The sequence below is a fragment of the Lates calcarifer genome, linkage group LG16_LG22, assembly GCF_001640805.2.
Source record: "Lates calcarifer isolate ASB-BC8 linkage group LG16_LG22, TLL_Latcal_v3, whole genome shotgun sequence".
Classification (NCBI taxonomy): domain Eukaryota; kingdom Metazoa; phylum Chordata; class Actinopteri; family Centropomidae; genus Lates; species Lates calcarifer.
Window position 1 is genome coordinate 22,708,307 of NC_066848.1, and position 15,376 is coordinate 22,723,682.

Below are 15,376 nucleotides of genomic sequence, written 5' to 3' on the forward strand. Positions count from 1 at the left end.
GCACAAGCTGAAACAATGTAGTTTTCTTTCTTTCCTGGAAATATAAGTAACTGAGACGGGACACATGTCTGAAGGGCAAACACACTTTGTCTCAGCTGTGTGTTTGAGGTGGAAATAATTGGACAGAGCTGCTGTTTCTCTCCTTAATCCTTCACCTGGAGACTCAGAGGAAAGACTGTTGGAAAGTGTCTTTTAAAGCTGCAGAGGGTTTTCAGACTGAGGTTTCATCAGAGCCTGGGGTAGACGAGCCTCCTCCTGCTGTGCTAAGCAGAGGATCAGGACCTGAATCTGTGTGTGTCTGTCCCCGGGCTGTACTGAATCATCACCGTCTGGACTTTTATCGACCACACACCGTCTTTTATCTTCAATCACACACACACGCACACAGAAAATGGTTTTATCTGAGATGCAGAGTGGCCACTTTTCCTTTTGAAGAAGCTTCAGCACTTAAGAAGAGTTCGACCCACATATTGATCAGCATTTATGGGGCAACTATTGATTTTTCCATTAAAATCAGAACTGCTCCATGATGGATGTTTCATTGATCATTTGTTAATTTTAGAACTGAAGCAGCACTGAGTGATTTTTCTGGTGTAGTGAGCAACTACATGATTACTTCAGTCAGTCCCCTCTAGTTAAAGATAAACAGCATCAGCAGTGTCAAAAGTTGAACCACATCTCTGGGTACAAACAGAGATTACTGTTCTTGTCTTTATATATAAAGCAAGATGCACAATTAACAAAAAAAAATAGCTTGTTAATTCTCAAGCATCACCGAATCTAATGGATAGAGTGTAGCATATTGAAATCAGAATGTGTGATCCTGTCTAAATACTATGACAGCACCATTTTGTTACACTTATCCACAGAGATTTGTCACTTTTCATAGACAATAAAAAGACTGTGTATGTGTGTGTGTGTGTTGCAGGAGTCGCAGCCTTCGGACGCCAGCCAACATGTTCATCATTAACCTGGCCATCACAGACCTGCTGATGTGCATCACCCAGACACCCATCTTCTTCACCACCAGCATGCATAAGAGGTGGATCTTTGGAGAGAAAGGTACCTGACTGCACACACACTGAGGACATCACAAACGAACAAACACGGAATGAACAAATCACTGTTACTGGTTTCACTTCATTCATCTTTTTGACTGAACTGCAACAGTGAGACCAGCCCTAGAAATGCAAATATCTGTTGTTCTGATAGAATTACACCACTGGTCGACCTGATACTGTAAGACTGAATAACCAAATGATACTAGTGCTATGGTTAACATGTAACAGATACTCACTTGCCACATACATCATCTGTGGCTTTTAAAATTTAAAAATTTAAAATATGGTCAGTATAGTCAGTAACATGCTGGTCTTGGTAAATATCCTGCTAAAGGCCAGTTTGGACAGAACAGGTGCTGTGGCTCAGCTGGTTAAAGCACCTGTCTTAATTAAAAAAAATAAAAATAAATTTTAAAAAAGCACCTGTCTTCTAAACAGGTGATCCTGGGTTCAAATCCCAGCAGTGCCTCAATGAAGTTACTTCTCATAACTTTAGACAGTTTGAGTTTCTTCTTCATTAACCCAAATCAAACATTTGGATGGACATTTTTTTTTAAATGATGCAAGAAACATTTTGGTTTTATAAAGATACTTTCACAAATCAAAAATCTATGTCAGCTCAGATATGAGTGAAAGTTAGATATAGAAGACAGCAAACAAGAGAGGTGCTGTGGCTTAGTTGGTTAAAGCGCCTGTCTAGTAAACAGGAGATCCTGGGTTCAAATCCCAGCAGTGCCTTGTTTCTTACATGAAACTTAGCTGAAACCACATCACAGCTGTTATCTCTAAGTTTATGTCATCACACCATGTCTGATCTGTGGTCTTAATGGTCACTATTTCATACACAGACACAAAAAACCATGTAGACGAGAACAGCTTTATTGGGAATTCAGCTGAATTTAAAATACAGCGATCACAGAGAGCAGGAGACAAGCAAACAGATAAAGGGCAGTCCAGCCATATACTAGTTTTTGACCAAGTCTTGTTAACAGAAAAAAAACAAGCAAAACTACATGACTATTTTCATGACATCCTGATAGCATGCCTCCTCAGTGCACTGCATTTTGCAGTTCTCGATTTTGGAAGGTTGGAATGTGTTTTCTACAGAGACAACTGACATCTCATCACATTTTAAGTTGATATGGTGAACAAAGTTTCTTATTTCTACATACAGCTGCTACAGAGTAACATGATCAATCATTTGGAGTAATGTTTGTGTTCACCTGATGAATCTAATAGTCTAATATTCACTCTCTTAGCTCTGTTTTTGGTAGTTACCAGCCTTTGAGCAAAATATCTGTCTCTTAAGCTGTTAAATGCTCCACTTTCTTTACCAGCTAGCCTCTGTCTGTGTCTGTCTGTTGTCTGCTAACAGTGGCTTCTTACAGCTTTCACAGTGAAGCTGAGGCGATTCAGCCAATCAGGGAAAATCAGTCACAACAACATAAGTACCAGTAATGCTTAGAGAGTTAAATAACATGCTGCATATGCTCTTCTTGAGTAACATTATATAGGACATTTTATTTATTGATGAGCATCAATCGAGCCAAACTATTACATAACTAAATCAGCCATGAGACGGAGCTGTCTCACCCCATCCTCTGCGCAAACACATTCTCCACTTTATTAAAATTTGAGGCCGATTCATTTTCCATATGAAATTCCTGGGCATCTTCTTGATTATCTTGGTTGTCAGTTCATTTTTCATGCATGTCAACTTAAAAAGTGCGCTGGTTAAAAAAATAAGTTGGTGTGCACAGATTTAAGTGTAACTTACAGGCTCTGCCATCTCACTCTGGAGTATGGTACTTCTGTAGGGAAACAATTTATCAGAAATATAACATAGAATATTAATATAATAAGTATTCATCTTAAATGGCCATTAAGATGAATAGGGTCTTTGTGCTGAAGAGAGTAAAGATCTGCTGCTTTTTATTGATTAAATTCAAGGTGAGAAGTTGATGTGAAAGCTACAGAAGACGCCACAAAAGCATTGCTTTGGTTTTATTTACAGAAAAATGTTTTATTGAATGAAAGTCAGTAAGAGACTGCACATGTATGTCCTTTAATAAGAACCTTGAAAGTGCAGAGTATTGATGAATTCATTCAAATATACACATATGTTTTTATTCAGTTCAACATTGCAGTTCTTGGAGAGACCAATATCTCTAACGTCCATTGCAGATAAACGTCCATATTTCCACTTAGAAATCACACACTCCTTATAAGTGCAGAACTTGTCTGAGAATCATCATGTTTTTAAGTTTTCTTCACTATCACGGTAATCCAATGATAGTTGTCTGTACATCAGTGGGTACACTGCAGACAGGAACTGCTAATAGCTAATTCAGTATACTTTTAATGTTGCTTACTAGTGTAAGCAGGTTCTCAGTCATCCAGGTCATGGTAGTCTTAAGTTGAAAGCAACTGGACTTCTTTTAGGTTTCTTGAAAATGTTTCACCTCTCATCAGAAAGGCTTCGTTAGTTCTAAAAACTGAGCTGGCTCTCCTGTGTTCTAAAAACTGAGGAGGTCTTTAACCTCTTGGAGGTGGTCCTAAGGTCGATCTCAAGACCGCATTGTAGGTGGCTGATAGTTGGCCACCACCTGTGTTGAGGTGGACATTCTGGATGGACATAGATGGCCTCTTTTACTCCTCTCTCAAACCATCTGTCCTCTCTATCCAAGACATGGACATTATTGTCCTTGAAGGAGTGTCCCTTCTCCTGTATGTGTAAATGAACAGCCGAGTCTTGTCCCGATGAGCTGGCTCTCCTGTGTTGTGCCACTCACTTGTGGAGTGGTTGTTTGGTTTCACCTATGTACAGGTCTGAGCACTTCTCCCTGCACTGCACAATGTACACAAGGTTACTCAACTTGTGATTGGGAGTTTTGTCCTTAGGATGAACAAGTTTCCGTCTAAGGGTGTTGCCAGGTCTGAAGTGCACTGGGATGTTATGTTTGGAGAAAATCCTTTAGAATTTCTCCGACAGTCCTGCCACATAAGGGATGACAATGTTTTTGCGTCTGTTCTCATATTGAGGCTACCCCCTTCTCAGGAAGCACAGCACAGTCCAGAAATGGTAACCCATCTTCCTTGGTATCCTCCCCGGTTGCTTATTAGCCAAAATGTGAAGCAGTGTAGAAGCAGAAGCAGTGTATCTCAGTGAATCTATGGCAACATCATACACATATATGATCATTTTCAGTATGCAAACACAGAGACTCACATGCTTTAATATCCCAGAGCCTGCAGATGTTTTACCATGGAAACCAAGCTAGCTGTTGAAGAGAATTCCCAGGAGATACTGCAATCTCAGTTCTTGGCCTTCTTTTTCCTCACCAACCACGACTGATGGTTTTAAGGTATTTAAAGTGTATAAATGTGTTGACAGCAAGTGGCAGCTTACAGAGGGAGAGAGGCATTTTCAGTGTGAACACACTAGATGCATTTTGATGTTAGATAATCAGCTGCCTCTGAGCAGCTGCCCAGTCCACATAGTCTGAGACATGTTGATGCTATTAGATATCATTGAATAAAAATACCTGTGGTCCTCATGCCTCTGTCTGTAGGTTGTGAGCTGTATGCGTTCTGTGGCGCTCTCTTCGGGATCTGCTCCATGATCACGCTGACGGTGATTGCCATTGACCGCTACTTCGTCATAACGCGCCCTCTGACCTCCATAGGAGTGTTGTCACGGAAACGAGCCCTCCTCATCCTCGTGGCAGCCTGGGTCTATTCTCTGGGATGGAGCCTGCCGCCGTTCTTCGGCTGGAGTGAGGACACACACACACACACACACACACACACACAGGGAAGTTCATAAAAGGCCCAAACCATCTGGATGGGTGATGTGTAAGCACAGTGACTTAAAGGATCATTCCACTGGTTTTTCATATTTTGTCCTTTATCAATAAAAAAAAAAAATGCTAATCACATTGAATTTATGGTGTGTTTTAGCTAGGACAGAGTAGAACAGGGTATAAACAGAATTAAAATGAAGTACAAAGGAATACAAGACCTGCAGAGTGAATGGACTGACATAAATGTGTTCAAACTTTTTTGTCACGGATCATGCATTTGTATTTATTTCAAATTATATTTATTTTGTGTCTTTAATACTTACAGACACTTAAATACACAAAGTTGCTTTAAAGTGTATTAGTATCATTTTCAGTACTGCAGACAGTGGATCTATACTGGGTCAATAATTAATTGATGTACAGTGGTACCAAGTTGTGTAAGGCCTTAAAAGTAATGAGGATTTTTAATTCAATCCTAAATGTACCAGGGAACCAATGTGTCAGCACTGGGCTGACATGAGAACACCGATGGAGTCTTCATTCACAGTCGTGCAGCTGTCAGTTTTAGAACTGTATGCTGCTGTGTCAGACAGACAGACATTACACAGCGATGTGTTAGTGATACTACTCCCTAGCTACATGGCTTTTGTGTTCAGTTTGAAAATAAGGTAATGTGGAATGTAACTGAACATATCTAGCCAAGTGCTGTACTTAAATCCAATTCTGGACTTAGATTCACAGTCTGTGACCAGGGTCTAAATGCAACAGACCTCAGGTGAGTTGATGAGTGGATAAGTACTGTACTGTACTGTACTTACTCACTCTATTCTTCTCTTCTCCAGTCTAATCTACTCCACCACATTTTACCACACTGCTGCTGTCTGTTCTACTTTTCTGGGGATTTAATTCTCTTGCTCTGTTTTTATCTCAGCTGTACTTTAATCTGCTGTTCTGCCTCAGAACTCTTTGTCTTATCAAACTTATTGTTCATTTACCCTCAAAATCCCATTTATTATCAGTTCAGTTCAAGTTCACTCCCCGTGTGTGTCTTTCTGTGGTGTGTATTTCTGCCTCCTCTCAGCTGGTTTTCATTCTCCTCAGCAGACTGTATCTCACTTTACATTTTTGTGTACATCATAATGCATGGAAACAGAAAAGCTCCTGTAAATCTTTCCTGAGCCTCATGGAAGATCTTTCACTCCAGATGTCCTGTCAGCGCAGAATTCATGTCATAAATATACAGGTTGTTTTTAGGAGAATGTGATGTATGTGTCTGTGATTTTAGATGTATAAAGAACTGAATGCTTTCATGAGAGATGAAGTGAAAGACAATATTTTTACTGCTTCTGACCACCAGATGATCAGAACAGAAAATCTATCAGCAACTGTTTTGATTAATCGTCTTTCTTACTCTTTCTTCTTTCCTCTGTTTTATATGATAGTCAGCTGAAGAAACAACCTGAAGACAAAGTCAGCTTTGGCTTGAGGGATTCATGATAAGATTTGTTAATTTTATAGATCAAACAATGTCATTTCACTTCTGTGAGAGCACAAAATATAAGGTTCAACCTTCTCAAAAGAGATAAAAACAGCAGTAAGGTAAAAAAAAAAAAAAAAAAGCATCAAACCCTGACACTGTCTGATATTTAGTAGATTTCAAGACCTTCTTGATTTGATTTACATTTTTTCTAGTACATGATTTTTTTATTATCCAAACAGGAAAAACCTCTGTAAAAACATTTAGAGCATCAAAGGACACTAAATCTCTCTCTCTCTCTCTCTTTCTCTCTCCCTCTCCCTCTTATGTGCTCTTTCTGTCTGTGTCTGTCTCTTGCCCATCAGGTGCCTATGTCCCGGAGGGCCTGCTAACTTCCTGTACGTGGGACTACATGACTTTTACCCCGTCAGTGCGAGCCTACACCATGCTGCTCTTCATCTTCGTCTTCTTCCTGCCGCTCTTCATCATCATCTACTGCTACGTTTTCATCTTCCGTGCCATCCGCAACACCAACCAGTCAGTCTGTGTGTGTTTAGTGTTGTTAATGCGTGTGTTTTCTTTGTGTATTTTGTATGTGTTGTAAGTGAAGAGGCTTGTTGGATTCATATTTGGTGTCCCTAGTAATTTTCAATTTTTAAAGTTAAAGCAATAAAAAAATCTAATTTTTGAGATATAAATGTAATTTTTACATTACTTTTCACCTTTTTTTTAAATTTTCAAACTAAACAGAGATAAATTTTATTTATTTATTTTATGCCTCTACACCACTGACAGCCATGTCCGTCAGGATACCTCAGTAACACTTGTTACAACTTGGACTCAGAGATGAACTGATTAGAATTTTGTGGTCAAGGTCAAAGGTCGAGGTCACCTCACAAAACATGCTTTTGCCTCTTTAATGTGGTATCTCAAATCTGCCTTGAAGGAATTTCCTCAAATTTGGCACATTCACGTAGACTCAAGCATGAAGTGATTAGATTTTGGAGAGATCAAAAGTCAAGGTCACTATGAACACACAAAACACATTTTTGGCCATAACTTAAGAATTTAGATGCTTATTAACTGCAATTAGAATGGTTGCCAAAGGCATTCAACCACAGTTGTAGTTGTTTTTGAAACATAAAAAGATGTTGTATATTCAGTATCTTTATCACAAACCGTACACACATTGTTGTTCAAATGTTTGTATCTGACCCTTGGTGAGCAAGGTTTTTGGATGTGAGAGACAATTCTTATGCTTATGCTTTTATTGACCACTAGACCAATAGCTCCACCAACAGACAACCACTGCAGGCCTAAATCCAGGGCTGCAATTAACAACTTTTATTGTTCATGAATTCTTAAAACTGAAAGTAAAAATGAAACTATATACGCCTCTAATAAATAATTAAGTTGGTACAGGGTCCTCAGGTAAAGTATGGGTGTGTATGTGTGTGTGTGTGTGTGTGTGTGTGTGTGTGTTTGTAGGGCTGTGGGGAAGATTAACGGCAGCACTCACAGTCATGGCAGCAATCGTGACTCGGTGAAGAGTTTCCACCGGCTGCAGAATGAGTGGAAGATGGCGAAGATCGCCCTGATCGTCATCCTGCTCTATGTCATCTCCTGGTCCCCGTACTCCACCGTCGCCCTCACTGCGTTCGCAGGGTAAAACACTACAGTGATATTGTAACATCAATAAAATCACTGTTATATTTGAAATCAACAGCCACCAAATCCAAATGTTGAAACCTCCAGCTGCAGTTCTTCTAATGTCCACTAGAGGTTGTTCAAAGAAACCTTTGATTGCATTGAAATAAATAAGAAAACCACAAATTTCTCTCTATAAATGCAAAGTCAACATAGTTTTTACAAGTTCAGCCCTCAAAAGCTAATTTCACTTTGTTGTAAACTTGTTTCCTTATCTATTGTCACAGCTTGAAAGTAGATAAAGCTAAATATGTGATAAAAATAAGAAGGAATAAAAGAAAAAGTGTACTGATCAGGTACTGACCCTCGCTCTCTCTTTTTGTTGGCACAGACAGCTTGTCCAATTATAGAGCACCTTGATGCATGGTCTGTGTATTTGTTTTCATGAGAGATGCTACTGAGAGCTACTGGGTAATTTTTCGCACCCACCCCAGGAATAATTACATCCACTATGACCGCCTGCTTCTCCGTGAACTGACTGCTCCTCCAGTCATTTAAATCCCATCTGGAGCCACGTCCCTGAATTTTAAAGAGAATCTCTAAGTTTTGTCTGAGCTGTTTGTCTTTCCACTTTTTTTTTTTTTTTTACTTTTTATATTAGCTCAGTGTCAAGTATGACAGATGTTCATGCTATTTAATTTGAACAGGTGCTTCATGTCTGTGTGTTCAGTTCCTCTACACAGCACGTTTATGCTGCTCCTTTATTCTGACTCGCCATTCTGTATAAGAGGCACAAACACAGAATGGGGGGGGCATTGTTGTGTCACCTTTACTCCAGCAGTGGATGCAGTCACAGAGCCGAATAGATGTCAATGTAAAAGAAACAGACAGATGCAGACGCCGTTGTGTTACATGTCACCCTCTGATTCTGGAATGCTGGCATGTGATATAAAATCACACTCTGGGCCTAACATTATGCCACCTTTGATTCAGTGTAAACAAGCAAAGCTAGCATAATGAGAGGCCGTCTTCATGGCAACATAGTGGCGCCTGTGTTTAAAAAGGTCTTATCAACTCTACAGTGCCCTCCTGGGGACGATTTTGTATTTCTCTTCTGTCTTTGTCCCTACTGAATGTCCATGTCTATTACAAACTAGATCCTGTCACGTCACTCAGATTAAAATGTCGTCCAGAGTGATGAGTTAACAGACTGAAGAGCACAGTAAAGATTTCATACCCTATTCCCTCTGTTATATTAATCTTGTCTCAATGGGGCTTAAGAAAAAGACTGTAAGGCTGAAATTATGTTTCTTCAAAGATAAATTGTAAGAAGTTTGGTCTGAAATAATAATAATAATAATAAGAAAAAACACTTGAAATACAGGAACAGGAAAACATTTAAGTTTTGATGCATATTTTCAACCAACAACCAGTGTGTCTGCATTTGATGTGGTTCCTCACTCTGTTCCCTCTTGTGTTCCTGCTGCAGGTATGCAGACATGTTGACTCCCTACATGAACTCTGTGCCCGCCGTCATCGCCAAGGCCTCAGCCATCCATAACCCCATCATCTACGCCATCACACACCCAAAGTACAGGTAACACAATGCATGATTTAAGCATCTCCAGCTCCACTACAGACATATCACTGTGTGACTTGCCAAGCTTTAATCTGACACTATCCAAGCTGAAGCTGATAATTATTAAGATATTTAATAAGAAAGGCCTATACGCAGTTTGATGTTGTTTTTTTTAGCTAAAAAAAACTAGGAAAATATAGATAAGTGAAAAATAATTCATAACCAGTGGAGAAAAGGTAATGCTTTATTATATGAATCTTTAAATTCTAATTTCTTTAAGTCTCTTAAGAAGTTTCCTGAAGTTACCAATTATATGCATGAGAGAAAGTGATCAGTTGGGGGTGAGCTAAACATGTAAAACAGGAAATGTGTCTACACACAAACAAACAATTCAGCATCAGTGAAGAATGAAGTTTCCAATAAATGATTGAGTAACTAAACTAAAACTGCTATTTTTCCCATAGTATCAAACTACATGGTTCTTTCCAGGAAACTTTCAAGAGGCTATTAGGAAATAGCAGACCTCTAAAGAAAATCCATCTCCCCTACAATTTGTACCAAACTGTGCAGACCTTGTAATTTGCAGTTTCCAAGTTTCTAGGAAAATACCTAGGAAATACATGATACACCATTTTTCCAAAACTTCATTTTTGTTCCTCACTGCTGTACCCTGTAAGAAAAATATGTGATACTGGAGTATAATTCATCTCTCCTTTCCCCTAAAATGCAGAGTTGTTAGATTGCTCCCCGTGGTCTTCTTTTCTTCCACTGAATCTACATCTGAATACCAATGGAAACCAGTCAGTACTAGTGCCTTACATAAGACCTTTAGCTCTACAAAATGTTAATCAGTGAACCTGCCTGCTGCGTCGCCTATTCTCCTGTTTTCCTTCTGCTAACGTGACTGCAGCTCAGCTAACCATCACACTGTTCGAGAATCGATCCAATCAGAGAAAGCTCTGCTGCCGAAAGCGCTCTAACACCTCAGCTGATCTAACTGCTGCTCAATTAACCTGAATGTTAACTGGGCTGGACAGAATTAAACACACACACACACATACACACACATACACACTCACACACACGCGATGGTTTAATGCAGGACACCTGACCTTGATTGTTAAGAGACTTTAAAGCTGCAGGATGAAAAGAAAACATCTTATATAATTGTACATGTCTGTTTTATACAACAGCATCATGATGAAGGAAAGGCAAAGAGTTCACCATGACAACAAAGAAGATAATAAACTGACTCTACTTTGATGCTAGAACCTCTTAAAAGAAATAACTCAATTCATTACTCTGTAGTAAAACAAAAAGTACCAATGAAAGTTTGATAACACAAAGTTTCAGCTGTATGTGCTTTTCATTCAAAGTTCATAACATGACATGGTTAGTTTTAGAAGGATAGACACTTTAAAGAAACTAGTTAAAGAAATAACTCTTGTTAACTCTGTGTCTTTTGGAACACAGCCTTATAGCGTTTTTACACCATTAGAATGAATTGGAGTGTATATGCAGGTTTTTTAAATCCAGGCAAACTTTTCTAAACAGACTATGACTGTGCTATGGCAGTTACTTTTTTTTAATATCTTTTATCATCGGTTCAGTTCAATTCAAGTGAGGTCAGGACCTTACAATAATACATCACTTTTCAAACTCTGCACAGGAGTGTTGCATATGAAGAACAAAATCCCTGTCTCTGTTCCCAGAGATTGTAAAAAACAATAAGTGTTCCTGGCAATTTATGCACCAATGTCCAGAACATCAATGCACGACATAGCTCACTGATTAACATGCTGTATCTCACTTGCTTAGTATGTACACAAACTGTAAAAACAGCTATTACCCAGTGAGCATGGTTTTTGAACGCACATGCTCTCATGCACACTTAGAATGCAGAGAGGCCCAACAAAGAGACTAATAGGGCATGTAAACTGTAACTGCATTGATTTTTCAATGCAAGCTCATCTATGTTGCAGCCAGTCCGACGATGCTGAGAATGACTTAACACACAAACTTAGTGAAAGATTTACAGACAGCTGGTACAGCCCAGTCCAGGGGGAAAAAACTAGTACAGTCTACTTTTAGGAGTTTTGGTATGACTGCCTTCTTGACTAACTTTCTTTTCTCTTTTGAAATGTACACTGGTATAGTATAGTTAGGAACATTCCATTCATCTGTAGTGTGGGGGGAAAAACACAGACAAGGTGAGAAAAAGGCACTTTGAGGGTATTGTAAGCATATATAAGTCGTAACATGAATTCTACAGTATATTCTATGTAAAGCATCTATAGCTATTAGGGGCTCTCCACCTCTTAAGGTGGAATGATGCCCTTAGTTTAGAGACCTAGGCATGTGACTCCTTTGCCCAGTGGTAACATCTGCACCTGAACCACCAGCCAGAGTCAAACTGCTGGTCTCCCTGTCTCTCTCACTCCAGGATAGCATTAGCTAAGTACATCCCATGTCTTGGCATCTTGCTCTGTGTTCATCCTCGCGACCTCCGCTCGACCAGCAGCAGTTTCATGTCAACGCGCCGCTCCACTGTGACCAGCCAGACCTCTGACATCAGCAGCCAGTTCAGACGGCAGAGCACTGGCAAGTCCCGTCTCTCCTCCGCCTCCGACAGTGAATCGGTACGCTCAGATCTGTTGGAGTTGTGAAAGCATGTTCACTGATTTACAAAAGAAAGATAAAGCAGGAGATGAGAAATACATTTCCTCTGAGGGAGATACTCAGTTGTGTGTGTCCTGTGGTTTGTGTGTGTACACCACTGTGTGTATCAAAGAGTGTGTTTTCTTGTGCAGGGTTTGACAGACACAGAGGCTGATCTGTCCAGTATGGGCTCCAGACCAGCCAGCCGCCAGGTCTCCTGTGACATCAGCAGAGACACCACTGAACTCCCCGACTTCAAACCCTCATCCAGCTTCAAGTCCAAGATGAAGAGCAACGACTCAGGCATCTTCGAGAAGGTAAACCCCTCTCACCTGCCAGTCACATCCCTGGATTTCATCATCATTGGTTTGCCACAGGACTGGATTTTTTCAAAATTTAAAATCATGTGATATTTTCTGCGGGGAGTTTGTCCTGGTCGACCTTCAGACAGTATGAAGACAGCAGGAGAAGGATTAAACAGCAGATCACCGCAGCAAGATACCCTGTTTCAGAAGACATTTTTCCCTTCATGTAGATTATTAACATTACATTCAGCCAGGGATGAGGACATGAGGGTCACCTGAGGAGGAGTGGGAAGGATTCTAGGGCATTTTGTGGGTTAGTTGAGGCTGTTTGTGTCTTTTTTCATAACTCCAATGTTCACGTTAATCTGCTGCTTTGTTTTTGTGCTCTTTAATCTGCTCAATGTGTTTTCAGCTTGGCCTAGAAAATCCTCTTTTCCTTTTGATCTTAATCAATGACTGAATTCTGACATTTATTAAAATTCAAGGTAATTGATTAGCGATGAGTTTGATGAATGGTCCGCTGGTTTCCTGCCTGCCTCACCGAGGATGATAAATTTGATTAAAATCTAATTTAGGAATATTGGAATATATATTGGAATATATGGTATTTAGTGGGACAGGAAGTGTTGAGAGGACTTCCATCTTTGTGGGCTTACATTGGTTTGTGTTGTTTTCCAGACATCCTATGACACCGATTTCTCCATGGTAGGAGTCGGTGAACGTGGCAGCATCCCAAATGTGAGTAGTGTCCAGCAGTCTCATTTATTCACTACACTACAGCACAAAAAACAGGACATTCAATGAATTTTCTCTTTGTTCTCCCTTTAAAAAAAGCAGTGGAGAAGGTCTTACCCACACTTCTTACGTCTTAATTTAACTTTATTAAAGAATAGTTCTGGCTGACCATCATTAGACTTTCCTTTTTCAGATATTAAGTTGATGAATACAATATTATTGTTCCTGATAATGGATAAATCCATTCAATCTAGTGTGCCATTCATCAGGATGTAATTTTCATTTGTCCAAAACTTTGTTTTAATACTAAATATCATGATCTTCAGCTGTACAGTGGATTTCCTTCTAAAGCAGCTGGGTGTGCTAACATGCTAAACTAAGATGATGAACATGGTAAACATTATACCTTCTAAACATTAAGATGTTACAAACTGACTCAGCACATAGCTCAAAGTACTGTTTTGCCTGAGTGCTGCTTCAATGAGAATGGCTGTAAACTATTATGTTTTTATGACGTCGATATACCAGGCAATGAATGTTTTAGTGCTAAGCTGTTAACTCAGCATAAAAGAGTCTGGCTGGTCAAGAAACACTAACAGGTGTGAGTAAAACTGTCTTCAGTGTTATAAAATCACACACAAGGAAAGTCAGAGGATCAAAGTTATTTCAGTTCATCCTGAGAGGAACATGAATGTCTGAACCACATTTCATCACAATTCATCCAATAGTTGTTGAGACATTTCTGTAAAAGCCAAAAGTAAAGTCATAGGATTGCCTAAGGTCAGTAGCAGTCATCCTCTAGATACCATGAGTGTCAGTACAACATTCCAAGACAATCCATCACAGTTTTAGTCTGGACCAAAGTCGTGGACCAGCCGACCAACTAACTATAACCACACTGACTGCATGGCTAAAAACTTTATTTTTCAAATCAAAATCGAAATGCTACCATCCTTTTTTGTTGTTGTTACGTTTTTCAGTTATGTTTTGATTTTATAAGATGAAAACACAACATCTATTTTCATACAAACAGAGTGAATTTCCTCATCTTAATAAGTTAAAAGCAAAAATAATTATTAGAATAAAACAATGATATAATAATTTTGTTTTCCTGTTCGACAGAGTGGGGATTTTGCAGATGGACATATGATGAGAGGCACAATTGGCAGAATCCCAAGCATCGTTATCACCTCTGAGTCCAGCCCCTTCCTTCCCATTGGACGAAATGGTTCACGTTCCACCCGCACCAAAAGAGCCAATAGCAACACAGGAGCAGGCTCAGGGTAGACTCCAGCAGCCAATCACCTGCAGCCATCTGATCAGCTCATGTCCAGTCAGATATTTAGAAATGTAGAGTTCAAACAGGCCTGAAGGGTTCACCTGAAACTCAGAGACAAACAAAGCCATCAGAGGAATTAATTAGATTCTAAATTTCTGACAGTGTTCTTACAGCTCATAGGGAGAGAGAAATTGTCTTTAGCTCTCGTTGAGCCCTTTTGATTTCAGTTTTAACTACAACACAGATCTTAGACTGAGACTGAGATGTCTAAACTTTGAGCTTTTTTCCAATGAATACATTATCACTTGAAGAGCAACTTAACACCTTGTTGAAGCTTGAACATGCTTCCCCTTTGTCACCTTTGACAGGTCACTACTCCCAGTATCCCTCTATCTTAGTGGATGTTCAGACTGAAAGCAGCTTTGTGTTAAAACAAAAACAAGGTTGCAAAGGCCTGGTGGCTTGGACACTTACCATGTACTACCCCCTTGTTTTGGCCTTAATTTGAGTTTGATATTGAGTTTGAACTGTTTAGTAGATTTACCTGACTGGCAATTAAGTGTGGATCTGAGTCACTGAAATATCAGGTGTAGCTACTAAAGCTGATACATCTGTTATTAAAGGCCCTGCACACACACACACACACACACACACACACACACACACACACAGACACAGGTGCTTTTAGTCATTCTGGCTAATTAGACCACTGTGCATGGATAATACAAACAACTTAGTGCAGTGCAGAGCCACACAATGCTGAGAAGAGGTCTAATCAGGCAAAAATGAAACACCTGTGGGCCTGTACAATCCTGTAGAGGACCTTTAACTT

The 15,376-nt window shown here is 39.6% G+C and overlaps 1 protein-coding gene and 2 non-coding genes across 3 annotated transcripts in view; all 3 read left to right on the forward strand.

Annotated features, from left to right (window-relative positions):
• Positions 1 to 14,645, forward strand: part of opn4a (opsin 4a (melanopsin)) — a 38,437-nt gene extending 23,792 nt beyond the window's left edge. The window contains exons 3-11 of the mRNA XM_018660734.2: positions 929 to 1,062; positions 4,634 to 4,837; positions 6,707 to 6,878; positions 7,830 to 8,006; positions 9,478 to 9,585; positions 12,011 to 12,206; positions 12,378 to 12,542; positions 13,209 to 13,268; positions 14,388 to 14,645. Of these exons, the coding sequence (XP_018516250.1) occupies positions 929 to 1,062; positions 4,634 to 4,837; positions 6,707 to 6,878; positions 7,830 to 8,006; positions 9,478 to 9,585; positions 12,011 to 12,206; positions 12,378 to 12,542; positions 13,209 to 13,268; positions 14,388 to 14,552 (1,381 nt within the window). The 3' untranslated portion in view covers positions 14,553 to 14,645. The remainder of the gene's footprint in view (positions 1 to 928; positions 1,063 to 4,633; positions 4,838 to 6,706; positions 6,879 to 7,829; positions 8,007 to 9,477; positions 9,586 to 12,010; positions 12,207 to 12,377; positions 12,543 to 13,208; positions 13,269 to 14,387) is intronic.
• Positions 1,414 to 1,530, forward strand: trnal-uaa (transfer RNA leucine (anticodon UAA)). Its single transcript has 2 exons — positions 1,414 to 1,451; positions 1,495 to 1,530. It is a non-coding gene; the product is annotated as a tRNA-Leu (tRNA).
• trnat-agu (transfer RNA threonine (anticodon AGU)) lies at positions 1,726 to 1,799 on the forward strand. The gene has a single exon. It is a non-coding gene; the product is annotated as a tRNA-Thr (tRNA).
• Positions 14,646 to 15,376: the final 731 nt, after the last annotated feature.